The 17,239-nt window shown below is 44.7% G+C and overlaps 1 protein-coding gene across 2 annotated transcripts in view; it reads right to left on the bottom strand.

Moving 5' to 3' along the window:
- Positions 1–17,239, bottom strand: part of VIT (vitrin) — a gene marked incomplete at both ends in the record, with an annotated part of 94,824 nt that overhangs the window by 50,130 nt on the left and 27,455 nt on the right. For both annotated transcript variants that reach the window (XM_082851855.1, XM_082851856.1), the window contains 3 exons: positions 2,471–2,560; positions 7,205–7,338; positions 14,363–14,519. In XM_082851855.1, the coding sequence (XP_082707981.1) occupies positions 2,471–2,560; positions 7,205–7,338; positions 14,363–14,519 (381 nt within the window). The remainder of the gene's footprint in view (positions 1–2,470; positions 2,561–7,204; positions 7,339–14,362; positions 14,520–17,239) is intronic.

Genomic DNA, 17,239 nt, shown 5'->3' with positions numbered 1-17,239 from the left:
CCCCGTCTCCTCCACACTCCTCCTGGCCGTCAGTGAGTCAGGCCTGCTGGGGTGGGCAGTGCTAAGCTGGACCACGGTGCCTGGGGCAGATAGAGAAGTTTTGAAAACGATCTCTGCTATGGAGGACGTAGAAACCAATGGATTTTTATCACCTAAGTCGTCATTTGGCTGTAGTTGTCTTCTCTCCCCTCCACCCACTCTCCCTTCAACTTGACCTGCTTCGAGGGGATGCGATCAGATTTTGAGTGCTATAGGGGCCGGCCGGAGAGGGGCCCTTGGGCAGGGGCTGAACCTTATCTGAAACGAGGGTGACCCGGCACCCTGCCGCAGGGTCACTGTGTAGGACAGGCGTCTGACACAGAGAAAGCACTTGCTGATTGATGGCTACGGTCACAGGAGGTTGTGCAGCACTCTTCCTGTTGTCCAGATTCTGGCTACGACTAAAGTCAGAGGGCCCCAGTCCCCCTTTCTGCATGAGGAGAGGTGCCACTGAACTTCCTATGGGTGGGGCTGTCCCAGCAGAACCTGCACCATCACCAACCCCACCTGACCCAGGCTCGTCAGCAGAAGGACAGGACCAGAAGAGGGGGAAGGGTCCGAGGCCACCTCTGGGGGGAGAGCAGTGTTCAGGGTAAGAGGATATTCCCTTCCTTCTTTCACGCTTTGTCCTCCCCAAGCCAGATGAAGGGGCTTCAAGAGAATCTCTCATCAACACCATGGGGCCTGCGGGGTGTGGGGGGCCCTCGTTTCCCGCTGGCCTTTCTGAGCTGTGGCACCGACAGGCTCACCTGGTGCACTGCAGGAGCGGAGCTCAAAGAGGAAGTCTGGGGGTGTATTCTGGGAGTCGAGAAGTATTCTCCCTTTCACGGGAGAAACAGGGAGTGCTGGGCATGTGGTCCCTGAAGCTGGAGGGCTTCCTTGAATATGGGGTCTGTTCCTGAAGTGGGGGAGGGGTGCTGCTGGAGGGGCTCAGGAGGCCAAAGGTGAGGCGAGATGGGACAAGAAAGGCGACCAACCTCATCCCATCCTAAGTCTCCTCAGGCCCCAAAAGGGAAGAGGAGAACCCCAGCCACACCCGTGACTCTGTGTGAAGGTGCTGCTGCCAGTGGATGGGGCCCCTAACTCAGAGAAAGAGACGGGGCCAGGATACAGCGGAGCAGTGCCCCCGGCTCCAGATACCCACACACAAAACCTGCTGAGAAATCACTGAGAACTTGGACGAGACAACAGAGAGGACAGGGACACTCTCCCTCCACCAACTGGCCAGCCACTCAAGGAGACCTCTGTCCCCTAGTCATCTTCCCCGGCCCACACCAGAAGAGGACAGGTGACATCTCAGAAATGGTCCACAGGGCACCACCACCCGCTGCCAGCTTGTGGGCGGGGTTACAGAACAGGTGGTTCCTTGCAATAAAACGAACAAACAAACAAAAACAGGTCTAGATTACTGGAATAATTAAGAAGTCGTTAAAGATATAGTTGGAGAGGAACTGGGGTGGAAAAATGAAAAACATTCCCTATTTGAATGCATAAGAAAACATAGGATAATGGTGTAGAGAGGGGTTTCGGAAGCCAGATTGTCCGGATCTGAGTCTAAGCTCTGCTACTTACTTGCTGTGTGGCAAAGGGCAAGTTACTAAACTTCTCTGGTGCTGCATTTTCCTCAAACTGTAAATTAGGGCTAAGAGCAATACATACCCATGGTATTGTTGGGGTGAATAAATACAATAATCAGATAAAACTCTTGGAACAGTGCCTGGCACACAGCGAAAGCTCAATAAATGCTAGCTTCTATTGCCTATCCTTAAACCATATTCACCTTAAGTACATGAACAAAATCAGCTAGCTCTTCAACTTTCTGGAAGTAATGTTAAATTCCACCATAAAACAACTCACAGCTTCTCTTTGTGTGAGAAATCAAAGCATACCTTCCCCCAGAAAAGACAATAATGCATAGTATAGCTCTTGCTTTCACACGGAAACCTAGAAAAAGGTATTTTCCTGGCCTGAGTTTTACTGTACCCCCTTGGTGAGTCACAGGAAGCTGGATCGGCACAACCTCACAGGCTGTATTTTTGGCTTTGGGTTGTTGAGATGAGCTGCTTGCTGCTATCACATAAGCCACATCCTCCTCTTTGCTTCCCTCCATTTCATATGTAAGTAGAGACAGCCAGGGAACATTTCCACACAGAATGTCACGTCATCTTCTAAAGTAACTATACAGTAAAATTCAGGGCAACAGTCATTCTGAATGAAAATGACACAAACTCAGAGATAATCTCAGAATTGCAAAACAAAAAATAAAGCCTCACTCTTCAGCACATTGATTTCTGTACCCATGTTCCTGGCATCTGTTAAAATATTACTGGAGTCAGCGGAGCTTGACTGGTTAAGTTGCTAATTTTTATCCTATCTCCTAAAACACAATATTGCCTGTTTACGAAATCAGAAGATTTAAATGAAATCACACGTGGACACTTGCCTGCTTTGGCAGCTGGGCTTTTAGATGATGAATATGTAAGAGATGATGGGTAGGTTACACCCTTTTGGGGTTTACCTTCTGCAAAAAAAAAAAAAAAAAGGAAAAACACCACAATGATTTATTTCTAGAGCTAGAGGTTTTAGATGGTTGCATTCTGTTAAGTTGACTCCCTCCTGCTGATTTGTTTCTCTTGAGTTAATGAAATCAGTCAGTCTCCACACCCCTCTCCCTGCTGAATTGTTGATTACAATGAGAAAGTCAAGTGGCGTTCTGTTTTCCTGTATCACCTATGTTTTATTAATATTAGAAAGGAGGCAGTAAAACCTCCATCAGAATTCACATGAGCAACCCTTATTTTGCCCATGAAGATGTGAACTGGAGGTAAAGTTTCCATACACGGGACTTTCTGAATGTTGAATCAGGTCAGTAGATGAATGGAAAAACCCTCCCCACGTTCTTTTCCTGGTTGCTGAGAGCTCTGGCCATCGGCGGGCTCTACGTGAACAGCAACCTCTCACTTCCACAGACCCCGTGGGACCCATTTGAATTCCACGGCACTAGAGAAACTTGAAAGTAGGTAAATAGAGATCGGCCTTGAAAATGACCATTTGTTGTCCACCCAGGGAGTGAAAGTTTAGATACCAGGGGAGGAGAAGGAATGCTAATGTGTATCAGGGAAACCATGGAGGCATAAAGAAGAAAAAACGATCAGGGCTGGGGAGGCAAGCCGCAAGCCTGGTGTGGCTGAACGTGCCTGAGAAGGCTCCAGTCCGCAGTCCTCCTCTGCCAGGGAGTGCGGCTTGAAATTCCACCAAGGAGTTTCATTCCACACGAAATGGAAAGTGTCACTAGAATGCAGAAGGCCCCTGAGGCAGGTAATTTGTCTCACTTGGTGGCTGTTAAATCCCCAGGGCCTGGAGCTGTCTGGGATGTAGCAGATGCTCAATAAGAATAACAGAGGAATTACCTTAGTGCTTAGATCTCTGTTAAAATTTAAATGCCCTTGGGAGGGGTCTCACCTGTTTTTCGATATTTACACCTGATAATGAAAGCATTTTAAACTCTCAACCTGAGGGAATATTTTTATAGGATGGGCTAGGGGAGGAGAGGTGAGGAGTGTCAAATGGGAGGTGGGAGGTGGAACACAATCTAGTGCCCGCTTTTGCCAAAGGTCCTCCTGGCACAAGGGACTGCAAGAGTCATGAGGCAGACAGAATAACAGGGTCTCAGGAGGGGCTTGGGATTGGGAGCAAGAAAATCTAGGTTTCCCTTTCTGTTTTACCATTCATTAACTGCCTCAATCTCTGAGACTCTGGGTTTTTTTGGGTTTTTTTTGTTTTTTAATTCAGAAAATATATATAATGATGTGGACCAACTTACCATACAAAGTTGTAGGGATCTAAAGAAAAAAAAAACAGTTAAGAAGTTTTGGAACTATGTTTCACCACAGAGATGCAAAGAAGTTATTCTGGTGTTACCTATAAATGTCACTCCAGGTGGGGAAGAGGCAAATGTTGGGGCTCATGGGAGTTACTTCATCTCACAAAAGCCACCTGGGAGCAGGGCTGGACACCTGCATGTCCTCGCCCTGGGCCAGCCCTGCTCCAGGTGGACAGTGAGTGAGGTTATTTCAGACCCAAGGAGGGCGCCTTGGCTGTGGGCCTCACTTTATCCACAGCGAGCGCTGCAGAGACATCGGCTCCCTCAGTTTCCTGTTCTTCTCGCATCTAAAATCCTATGGTTCTCTCTGTTTCTATTCAGAAGGAAAAGGAGCCTGAGCTCAGTTTTCTGCAGTGTGGATCAGAGGACAAACGGGCAGCATTAGGAGGTCCTTGCTGGACCTTTCCCATCCCTGAACTGTGGAAAGATTGTGCTGAACAAAAACACACCTCCCCTCTCCTGCCCCCTCCCAGCCCACCAAAGTGAATTAATTAAAGACGCATAGCAACATGTGAAAAGTGGAAATAAAAGCCTAGAGAAAAGTCACGGAGGCATCAGAGCCTTCAGAGAAGGACTCTGACACGATCCAGCAAAACTTGTTGGCCAGAAGCCTCTGGACAATGGAGAACCTGCCCTGTCCACCGCCAGCTGAGACCTGTAGCCGGCATTGCACTCTCCTAACTCATTCGTTGGAGACCCCTAGCCATTGCAGAAGCACATGTGTTTATTATCATTGGCAGAAAGTGTTTCTGGTTAAATGTCACTAGGTTGAATGAGAGGACATGGAAGTTGAGATTTATAGGGAATAATCACAGCAGATTGATTTTCATTTAAAAAATCCAAAACATCTCTACCCTCATGGAATTAATTTTCCTTGTAAACCTCTGCTGGAATTCTTGGATTGCAGGCTAGGCAACAAAGATTGAAACCCTCTTGTTTCGCCAGGAGCTACTTGGTAGACACCAATGTGGAGATTATATGTCTATGATTGGCAAATTTGTATTCTAGACCTTAGCATTTTTATATGGCCCCAGTTCTGAATGTTTAGTTACAGGGCAGAGCTTGCAGTACTATGGTTGATAACCTCCCATTATTTGACATAGAAACCAGTGTAATTTGAACCCTAGGTGTGCAGAATTCCGCAGATAAGAGGAAACAGGAATTGCTTAAATAGAGAAGAATCTTAAAAGGTCTGACAGCAGTCCTATTAAAACTCTGATCAATGGATAGTAGAGGTTGGGACATGGGGTGTCTAAAGGTGCAAAAAACCCACCCAGATTGGAAGGCCTGATATATTATGAGACATTTCTCTTTTCCTTGCTTTAGTTGGTCTTCTGTAGGCAGTTCTTTCTCAGGAGAGTCACATGGCTCCTGATTTTGTGGGGATGCCAGAAAGGTTTGCTAGAATGTAGTTTAAAATCCTGCAGTGCCTCTTTGGAGAATATGGGAGATTCAAGGTCCAGTGTAGGGTAAGTATAAGGTGAGGATAGAATGTTGTGTTGTGCTCAAATGCTAATGAGGCATGTCAAAAGCTGGAAGAGCTCCCACTGGCCAAACCTGGAAATTTTGAGCAACAGAAAGAATAATGATGATAATAGACTATAACACATTGTACTTTAAAAAAACAATCTGTGAGTCCATAGTTGTACTTGAAAAAAAGCCCTCTTCCTTGTGTAATAACACTAGCTAATAAATGTGGAAGAAATAGAATTAGAACAAATATAATTTTGCAATTTCTGATGTAATTCTTGCTACAGCAAGGATCATCAATAGATGTTAAAATCATTGGGTTAAATTTTGGAGGGAACAAGATATTCATGCTGTTTTGAAGTATCACCCTACAGGTTGCTATTAATTACAAAGTATCTTTACCATGAAGAGACAGGGTAAAGTATCCAAGTAATCAAATTTAGCATCAGCGACAAATGGACAAAATGCTATTGTGTCTCCTGATATGGCCATTTGTGATACTACACAATGGATATGCTATGATACCACCTATGTAGTGTCCTTGACAAAATATTTAACCTGAATCCAACCGTGAGTAAATAGCTGGACCTGTTTGTGGTCCAGACTGTGGGACATAGTAATAGATGACTGGCTGGGACTTCCAAAATGTCATCACTACTTATGACCAAAAAAGGAAGTGTGGTGGTAGACAGTTCTAGATTAAAGGAGACTAAAATGGACATGACAACTAAATACAATGGATGATTTTTGATTGGATTGTAGATTCCCCCCCCCCCAAAAAAAGAAGAATTACTGTGAAGAATATTTGGGGAATAGTTGGATACAACTGAATAAGAACTTTTTCTTATTATTTATTTATTTATATTTATTAAATTATTGTATCAGTGTTAATTTTTTAGATGTGGTACTGTGGTTATTTAGGAAGATGTTTTAGCTCTTACCATACGTGTGCTGAAGTATTAAGGGATAAAGTGTCATCATGCCCACAGCTTATTTTCACACAGTTCAAACGAAATATAAATAGATAGATAGATAAAGCAAGTATAGCAAAATATTAACAATTGGTGAATCTGGGTGAAGAGAATATGGTATTCATTGTACTATTCTTTTAATTTTTCTGTAAATTTAAAAGTTTTCAAAATAAAAAGTTAGGTTGGGGAAATTCACAAAAATAAAAAGAGGGGAGCAGGCAGGTCATGATGATAGTACAAAGACCTTGGTTATCTTTTTACTGTGAAATAACACAGCTATGAGTTCATTGATATTACCTCTTTGGAAGAGGGAAAAAAAAAAAGAGTGAAAATGATTATCTATAAAATCCTGTGGAGCCAATAGTGAGAATGGACTAAACAGTGAAACAATTAATTTAAAAAAAGAAATCTCTAATAAAATTGTAGCTCAGTGTTCTAAAAACCTGTCCCTATCTGTCCATTTACCAGAATTCTCAAGGAATAAGCTTCCAGATATGAGGCACATTTGGCATAACTAAAGGAGTAGTTCAAAAATCCAGTTATTAAACGTAATTCACTTAACTAAAAGTTTGATTGGACTTACTGATAGCTGCTGTGTGTTTAAAATGAGTAATTGGAGCCTTTTAATATTTCCAGACTTTGTAGTGATTTATCACTGAAATTATAATTCATTGTTTCATGATCTTAACTATCAGAAGAACTAATGCTTCAGATTTTTATGAAATGAGGTGGGCCATAAACTAAAACTAATGGCACACTGAAAAGAGCCCATTTCATCCCGTGAGGTAACTTAACCGAAGTACCAGTTGTAGGGCAGCATTTCTCCAGGGTGTGGGCATACCTGAGACGACAAAGGATTCTCTCCATCGTGGCAGGGATAACGACTGGACACCATTGGAGTAACTCCCTTTATAGCCAGACTGTCCAGCAACTTTCCGAACAAGTATTTTCCCTCCTGAATTATCGAGCACACCACTGTGAAGAGAAAAAAAAAATTTTTTTTGAAGAAAGGACAGAAAAATATTGTTTGACATATAACAGACTTTGAAACCGACCACCATCTTTATTTTTTTTCTTGTTCTACATGTTATACATTTTAAAAAATTGATTGGAGTATAGTTTATTTACAGTGTTGTGTTAGTTTCAGGTGTACAGCATAGTGATTCAGTTACACATATACATATATTCATTCTTTTTCAGATTCTTTCCCTATATAGGTTATTACAGAATATTGAGTAGAGTTCCCTGTGCTATACAGTGGGTGCTTGTTGGTTATCTAATTTATATATAGAAGTGTGTATATGTTAATCCCAAGCTCTTGATTTATCCCTCTCCCCTTTGGTAACCATAAGTTTGCTTTCAAAATCTGTGAGTCTGTTTCTGTTTTATAAATAAGTTCATTTATATCATTTAAAAAAAATTAGATTCCACATATGGGTGATATCATATGATATTTGTCTTTGTCTGACTTAGTTCACTTAGTATGATAATCTCTAGGTCCATCCATGTTGCTGCAAATGGCATTATTTCATTCTTTTTTTATGGCTGAGTAATATTCCACTGTATACGTGTACCACATATTCTTTATCCACCCCTCTGTTGAGGGACATTTAGGTTGCTTCCATGTCTTGGCTATTGTAAATAGTGCTGCAATGAACATTCTCTTTCTCAAGATTGCTTTGGCTATTTGGGGTCTTTGGTGTTTCCATACAAATTTAAAAAATTTTTGTTCTAGTTCTGTGGAAAATGCCATTGGTAATTTGATAGGGATTGCATTGAATCTGTAGATTGTCTTGGTGGTCTAGTCATTTTGACAATATTGATTCTTCCAATCCAAGAACATGGTGTATTTTCCTATCTATTCGTGTCATTTTCGATTTCTTTCATCAGTGTCTTATAGTTTTCAGAGTACAGGCCTTTTGCCTCCTTAGGTAGGTTTATTCCTAGGTATTCTTTTTGATGCCATGGTAAATGGGATTGTTTCCTTAATTTCTCTTTCTGATCTTTCCTGATTAGTGTATAGGAAAGCAAGAGATTTCTGTGTATTAATTTTGTATCCTGCAATTTTACCAAATTCATTGACGAGCTCTAGTAGTTTTCTGGTAGCATCTTTAGGATTTTCTATGTATAGTATCATGTTATCTGCAAACAGTGACAGTTTTACTTCTTCCTTTCCAACTTGGATTCCTTTCATTTCTTTTTCTTCTCTGATTGCTGTGGCTAAAACTTCCAAAACTATGTTGAATAAAACTGGTAAGAGTGAACATCCTTGTCTTGTTCCTGATCTTAGAGGGAATGCCTTTAGCTTTTCACCATTGAGAATGATATTAGCTGTGGGTTTGTCATATATGGCCTTTATTATGTTGAGGTAAGTTCCCTCTCTGCCCACTTTCTGGAGAATTTTTATCATAAATGGGTGCTGAATTTTGTCAAAACTTTTTATGCGTCTATTGAGATGATCATATGGTTTTATTCTTCAGTATGTTAATGCGGTGTATCACACTGATTTATTTACAGATATTGAAGAATCCTTGCATCCCTGGGATAAGTCCCACTTGATCATGGTGGATGATCCTTTTAATGTGTTGTTGGATTTGGTTTGCTAGTATTTTGTTGAGTATTTTTGCATCTGTGTTCATCAGAGATATTCAGCCACCGTCTTTATTTAGAGATAGGAAAGCAGGGAGAGTAAGAAAACCTTCACCTTGACCTGCAGCCTAACCCCCAAGAACGATGCTCCCATCACGTGGCCTGGCATCTGTCTTCCCATGTTCGATGTCCTTCTCTTTCGTATTACAGGACATGACCATGCCTCAAATTTCTTTTCTTTGGTTGCTTAATTCCTACTAGTTCTCCCTGAAGTAAAACCTGTTCCCTGACAATTTCCAATTTGGTTTTGTGACATCACAGAACGACTCCAACTATTTCAAAAGGTGGTACATTATTAAAAGCAAATTATTCCTTTTATTTTGGGCTAGGGAACGAAGGTGTGTAGCTAAATTAAACTCATTTAAAAGAGTCCCCAAAGGCTGGTAATTGTTTCTTTAATTTCTTGGATTTTGAAGGTTTTAGATCCTGATGTGATAGTAACTGACATATCTACCTCTTTGCCTCCATTGAAGCCGGGGCTCCAGTATGTCAATTCCTTGTCCCAGAGCCTAACATGGCTCCCTTGGGTATCTGTAATTTACAGCACAGGGGAGCTAAAAATGTCCTTAGATTTGTTCCCATCAACACCCTTCCTTCCCTACAGGAATGAGCGTTGCCATTTCCTGCCCTCCCACCCTCATGGTGAGTCAACAACTTTCAACACTCAACTTCCCAACAACTTGGAAAGAAAGTGATAATAATACTTGACATGTAAAGCCTTTAATTGCTTTTGAATCATCCCCACTAATGGATCTCACTGAGTTCTCCTAGCAAACCTACTGGCTGTGGAGCAGAGGGAATGCTGTTATTCCCACTTCACAGAGACAGGCTTAGACAGGTCGAGGGACTCACTCCAGATTTTGTAACTTCTAAATTGCAAGGTAGGGATTTGAACCCAGGTCTAAATGACCTGGAATCCTGGGTTTGCCCCACTTGGTCACAGTTGCCTCAAAAGCCATGGGCATCTCCCAACACCAAGTCCTCATCCCTCCATCATGTCTTTGCAACCCTGCCTGCCCTTCTTCAGGCAGCTCTCAGTCGGGGCCCCTCACTTCTCCCAGCTGCAGCCAGGCCGGCCTCTTCTCTCCTGACGGCCCACTTGATTCCCACTCCTGTGGCTCTGTTCATGCTGCTCTTTGCTCTGGAGAACCTGTGCCTTCTCTCCAACACCTCCTTCTCCATGACTTTGCTATGCCCCTTCCTAACAATGCCTTCGAATCTTGTCTTTCCATGGAGGCTCTGATTTTATTTGGTCTTGTGCTACTTCCTAAAAATTCCTTGAGTTAACTTTGTCTCCCAACTAGATTAGAAATTTTCTTATGGGAAGACAGTGTTTTTGCTTCTGCATTAGAAGGCCTGTCAGTGTGCGGACACCACTCATGCTGGCTTGGGAAAGCCAGTTATTAGGCTGCTGGATTGTGCAGGTTCATTTCACTATGGTACTTTGAAATCAGCCACGGTGGGAGTATTTATACCCCAGATGTTGGTAAATCAGTACCCCCCAGGCCTCCACTTAGGAGGGCTGGTTGGTGAACCTTTACCACCACACCACTGGCATAGGCTGTAAATTCAGATTAGTTTTTAAAAAATTACCCCGATTATCCCATGGTCCCTAACTGACAAGTGGGGGAAAGAGAAATAGCTCTTATCTTTTTATTCCCCCCCCTGGAGAAATTATTCTGCCCCTGGATTTATATTCCATTGTATTGAGGAAATGTTCGTGCACTCATTCTTGTTTAAAAGTCAGAAGCGCTGTAGCTGCCACTCAGAGTGGAAAGAGGGGCTGAGCTTCCCTTTTCTCAGGCTGTTTAAAGGGAATGGGGTGGGCCCGGGGGTTCTCAGGCTGGATGGGGAGGCTGAGATCCCTTGTGGCAGTTATATAAGACCCAAAACCCAGACTTTGGGAAAGGCACGGAAACAGAACTCTTGTCTTCTCATGAGACTTTCCTGTTGCAGAAGAGAGTGATGCCCTGTCTTGTGAGTGGACTTCACTGGAGGCCGTGCACGTTCCCTGAATTGTCCTAGAGGAGGGCAGATCCTGGGGCAGTCAGTGGTCTGTCAACTCCTGGAGGCGACAGAAATCCCAGGGGAGGAATGCACCGGACGCTTGTTCACCACAGGAGATACCAGAGGAGGGAGAGAGCCTGAAAGGCTGTGGTTATACTTATGAAGCAGATGGGGGCTCAGAGCCACGGTAGTTTGGAGAATTTATATAAATGCGACCTCATGTGCACCCTCACTGAGGTGGAGGCACGTCAAATATATTCTCTCAAAGAACAAAACCAGTTCCACTCCTTTGCATTCCTCAGACACGCTGCATGATGCTGAACATGGCTTCGAGGTTCACCTCCTCCCTGACCCTGGCCCCAGGGCACTGGGATAATCTGAGGGTCAGCTTCGTGGCTCGGAGAAAAGGGACTGCCCACAGCGAGGCCAGGTTTTGAATGGCTGCCATTCTCAAGGTGGGCGTCTGGTCAGAAATCCATGCTCTGCATGGAGATGGCCTCTTCGTTGTCCCAGCTCAGAGAACTCTCCCCTCTCTCCAGGCCTTGGTCCCACTTTAAACAGAGAAATTAGTTCAGGATAAGACTGAGCCAAACTATGATGCCTCAAATATGTTCATTATCCCTTTGGTTTGCAAGAATCAAGGGGATCACTCATAATGAGGGATCTGATTGTCATAGTTTGTATGAAATTTAAATCCTTTAAGCTAAATCTGAATTTCTAAACCAAAGTGTGCTCTCTCCAGTTTCCCAGTTCCGACTGCAGGGGACTCTGGCAGGACAGTGATGGGAGGTCCTTCAAACATTTTCCACTCTATTCTCTGTCTTAAATCCTGCCTTCTGGGATTCCCTGGTGGCGCAGTGGTTGGGAGTCCGCCTGCCGATGCCGGGGACACGGGTTCGTGCCCTGGTCCGGGAAGATCCCACATGCCGCGGAGCGGCTGGGCCCGTGAGCCATGGCCGCTGAGCCTGCGCGTCCAGAGCCTGTGCTCCGCAGCAGGAGAGGCCACAACAGTGAAAGGCCTGCGTACCGCAAAAAACAAAACAAAAAAACCCCAAACCTGCCTTCTAAAAACAGACTCCTTCTGTTTGTAAAAAACAGAACTGGTATTATCCAAAATTCCTGTCTGTTTTCCCTTAAGACCTCTATACATCCTCCTCATGGATAGTGACTCCTTCTTTCCAAACAGTTTCCTACAGTATCAGTCGCTGGTCCAGGAAGGTACAAGGCATTCCGTTGCTCCAGCAGCAAATGTTGCTTCTTGAAACAGTCAAACTCTTCTCCTCTGTCCCTCTACCCTCATCTGTATTCTTGCCAGGTAGTTCCTATGCTCCAACCCAAATGCTGGGATTGCTGAGTCCTGGTCCTTGTCAGTGCCCTTCTTATTTTCTCTCTAGAGGTGTGTCCGTTCATCCTAAAATCCTTTCCCAACTCTGACTACCCCAAAGTGCTACAACCCCATCACGTCTTCATGTCCTCTCGGTTCTTATGTAAAGGTATCACCTGGGCTCAGGGCTGGAAGTCAGGGGACACAAGTTCTAGTCCTGGATGTGCAACTAACTAGCGACTTAATTAACTTCCCTATGCCTCCCTTCCTCTTCTAACAACCGGGGATGCTAACAGCAGCCTCATAGGGCTGAGATGATGCTAGAAGGAGAGGATCTCAGTGTAAGGGGTTACTGTCATTATGATGACATCTTGGTGAGCTCACATTAACTTGTGTGGCTCTGTACCTCAGGGGACCAAGGAAAGGCAAGAGAGAGCCAGCAAATGCCAGACGAAGCGAGTGCCAACCATCTCGGACCACAGTTGGAAAAATACAGGCAGCCTTAAGACGGGCTCGGCCTCTGTAACATATGTCAGTGTCTACACGGGCACAGACTGGAGTGTGCTAATGGTGTTGGCGGAGCTGTATTGGCATGCACACGTGTGTGTCAGGGTGTGTGTGAGCACGCACGTGTGTTCTAGCACATGTGGGAGGCATGCATATGTGTACAGGTGATTGTGTGGAGGCATGCACATGTTCACGTGTAGGTCTGCGTTATCGACTTGGTGCACAAAATTGATTTCAAAGTGAAAACAAAATAATTTTATTCCACAGTTTGGAGTTAAGGAACAGCATTTGGTGTTTTGTTCTTTAATGTTCCTCTATATATCCTCAGCAGAGCTTTTGTATTCCCACTCCCATTGAAAAACCAGGTAGCTGTTCATCTCTTTGGCTGATGGGGAAAAGAGTATGACTGACAAAGTCTATTAGTAAGTCTTAAATCTTATTTTAGGCATAGATTTTTTTTTTTTTTACTTCTTCCCCAAATTTCAGAGAGGCTACTGACTAGACACCTTGAAAAGGAATGAATTTTATGTCTCCCCTCTCTCTGGCGGAGATACAACTGAACAATCAAGTGACTGACGTGCAAGTAAAGAAAAGGAAAAAGATACCGGAAGCCTGAATAATTGAGAAACTTCATCAGTATCCAGCAGCCAACCACTGACTTTGAGCCACATCTCAAAGTAGTGCTGGCTGGTGAATAGAAGTGGGGGGCTGGACGTGGGTTCCAATCCCCACTCGGATACTTTTTAACGGTGTGGCTTTAGAAAGGCTACTCAACCTCTCTTCACCTTTAAGAGGTCGACAACGGTGGTAGATACCGCACAGGGGAATGGTGAGGGCCGAATTAGATAACACAGGTGGAGTGCTTCACACACACCCATTATGAAAGCTATTAAGTAAACATGCATTTCCCTGGGTTTTGGCTCCAAGCCTAAACAAAAGAGGTGTGAGGATTCTGTGAAGGTCGCTACTGCCTTTCCTCATTTAGGCAGTGACATGGTCCAAAGCATGTCATGCTTCCTGCCCTCCTTCCTGGATCCCCCATCAACAGCTGACCAGGCAGGACCCCCTGTCACCCTCCTTCTCACTTTTCCCGTTCCTCTTTGTCTCCAGGTCATCAACTGGAGCTGTGACGTCGCTTCTCTAAACTTCTGGGCCTTCCTTAGTCATGTCCCTATTATCTCCTTGCACAGCACATACAGGTAAAAATAAAACGGCTTTACATCATCAAGAACTTTGGTTTCCTCATTATGAACACAAAAGAGTAGGATTCTCCCTCCCACCCCCACCCATTAAGGTGTAAAGAGAAGTCAGTCCTCCTTTCCAGAGAGATCTGAAAGGAGATCCAGGACCATGCACAGATTCTGGGTCATCCCGTGGGATAGGGCTGCCAGATAAAATACAGGAGGCTCCGTTAAGTTTGTTTGCTCTTGCTTGCTCATCAGGCAACCCCGCGCCGGGGGATCCCTGCCCACACCCTGGTTGCTCGTGCCTAAGAAGCTCAGCGCTACCCACCTGTGAACCGCAGCGCCACACACGCTGGAGTAGGATGCATAGACGTCAGTGCCATAAACGTGGTACCTGGGGTCTTGGCATCCTGCTGGACATTTCACAATGAACTCGGGATTGATTATCTTTCCAGCTCTCACATCACAGTTGATCTGAGGCACAGCTGGGAATGCAAAATGAGGTCAAGATTACACCTTGTGCTATCAGCTTATATATGGGGTGACTGTTAGGTCATAACTGTTCATTTACTTAATCTCTAAAAGCCAGAGCCTGGGCTGACCCTGGATCCCCTCCATATAATGAAAGCAAAGAGGTAATTAGGACATTCCTCAGACCAAAAGAGCAATCACCATCCACTGCACTTAACCTGCTGAGAACAAGAACAAGAGGCTCATTCCTGTGCTTATTCGAACCATTAATTAATTGAAGAAGAGAACGCTGGGAAAAGACCTGCCTCCAATGGTCAGAAATGTCAGCCTGAGTCCACGATTAGAGAATACTGGTTTTTCAGATGCTCTGGAGCTAGCCCAGGAAAAGAGGAAACTCAGAAAACCTCGCAGGAAGAAGAAAGGTATCGGAAAGGGCAAGCGAGAGAGCGTGGGCCTTGCGTCGGGACCAGCCGGGACAAGGTGGGCTGCTGCAGCAGAGGCCCCGGGCTGGAGCCTGCGGGGAGCATGGGGATGGGCAGGCCTGGGCCAGGTGAAGGAGGCGTGAGTGCTTGTGTTCTGTGCGGGAGGTGGGACTCCATGGAAGGTTTTTGGACAGGCGAGATAGATAATGAAAGTGATCTTTTGTCTCGGTCCTAGAGGCTGGGTCCTAGCTCCAGGGTCAAGATGGGAGTGATCTTTGCTCATCTGCCTCCACACTCAGTGGAAAGCTGGGGACTGCCCTGCTAGGCATCCAGGGGAAGCTCATTCATCTGTCCTCCCTCCTCTCTGGCTTGGTGACGCCATTGACAGGCTAGCAGTATTCACTAGGCAAGGCTGCTGGAGCCCGAAGCTTGCTTAGGGATGAGACAGTGTAGATGCTCTCGTGGCAGTACCTAAAAGGGGGTGCGGCTGCATCTTCCCTGAAAACAATTTCCCTCAAAAACTCCTGAATGAAAAGGTCTCCTAGAGGATATTGATGCCTGGGAGCTAGGAATAGATTCTCTAGAAGGGACTCTGAAACATAATCACTATTCAAAGAGTAAGCAGGCTCTGGAGGGATCTGGAAACCACCAGATGGGAGGGCTGCCTGGCACAGATGGGGCGTTTGGCCATAAGAAGGCGAGCATTTGGAGGCAAATATAGCTGTTTCACAAGTAGGACTGTCGTGTGCTATGGCATCAGAGGACTGAGCTAGAGCTAAGGGGGAGATTTTCTACGGAGGCATTTTTTGCCAAAAAGAACTTTCTAGTAAATGAAGTTGCCCTTGAAGGAAGAGGCTGGAAGTATGCAAGCAGGGACTGAACAGTTGAAGAAGGGATGTCTCCACTGGGTGGGAGGTAGAAAGCAAGCCCCGCCCAGTGGTAAGAGTCTGTGATTACAAACATGGATTCAGGATCTCTGCCAGGCCACCCATCCTCTAACTGGGTTACTGAGATGTTCTCAGAGTTGTTAATAGCTTCCAGCTGTATCCAAAATGCACTTTTTTTTTTTTTTTTTAACCCTTATGTATCTGAATGGAGCAGAGTTGCATTTCATTCAGACTGGAGAGAGAACTAAAGTTAGAACTCCTGCTCTTTTCCTAAACACCCCTCCCAGACAGTCTTGGCCACGCAGGGCTGGGCCAGCATGGAAGTCCTTCTCCTGGGAGCCCGGGGGCTGAGTGTGATCACAGGCTAAAACAATTTGTGGTCCACATTAAGGAGGGAAGCGCTGCGCTTAAAATGGTTTTGTGGTTTCGTTCTTCCCACCACAGGCTGCTTCCTCTCCAAAGTTATTTTCTTTTTATCTTTCATTCTTTTAAACCCTGATACTCAAGGCTGCATTGACTATTTTGAGTCTTGGATTATTGTTCTAAAATGCCAGTTGTGGGACTGAAGATGCCTGTGTAGTCTCTCCTTAAATTAGTTAGTTGTTGGATCACTGGGTGTAACTAAATGCTTTCAGCTCTCCTCCCTTCCACAGATCACTGCCCCACTCCCGAATGCATCTCCTCCCTTAGATGTAAAGAAAATGGAAGCATTCCTTCTCAGCTCTTAGTTACATGAAATAGGAAGTGAGGAGCTCTGTGACCTGGGATTCAATTTGGATGTGACTTTGTCACCCTGAGGGTTTGGATCTCCTGGTAGGCCAACCCAACTCTCCTGGAGTTGTAAACTGGGCTCTATCTAGAAGCTTATTGCATGAGTGTCATACAGTGGTCGAACTTATTGCAAGACAGGTGCAGATGTGGTAGAATTTTCCATGAAATAGTTGGTTTAAAAAAATAAGGGGAAAAGTGTCACATGGGAATATTTTGCTTCCGGCTAATCAATTCCCACCCCCCCACACACACACCCCGCCCCTTCCTGTGGGGGGAATTTGTTTTTTGTTTCACTTTTTGCTTTGTCTTGTTTTTACAAAGGCCTGGGCAAGCCCTTAAATAAGATCTGCTGCTTTATCTGCACCCAGCTGGATTAGAAAACTTGGTGAATTAGCTCATCCCACGGGGTGGGGGGCTGTAAAATGATATCAAGCACATATGCTCATGCACTTTGGAAGAACAGGGTACAATGACAAAGTTGGCCAAAGGTCAAATATTCGTTCAATTTGTACAGAAAATTCAGCCGGAGAGAGTGAGCTAATTACAATTTCAGAGTAATTGCCAAAATCATTGGCAAGTGTAACGTCTTAATCCAGCTGGCAAGAAGCAGTCACCTGCATCTTTTCTGGCTGCTCTTCTCTGAGTATATGGAAA

The sequence above is a fragment of the Leucopleurus acutus genome, assembly GCF_964270905.1.
Source record: "Leucopleurus acutus genome assembly, chromosome: 12".
Lineage (NCBI taxonomy): Eukaryota > Metazoa > Chordata > Mammalia > Artiodactyla > Delphinidae > Leucopleurus > Leucopleurus acutus.
This window is presented reverse-complemented; position numbering and strand designations above follow the sequence as displayed.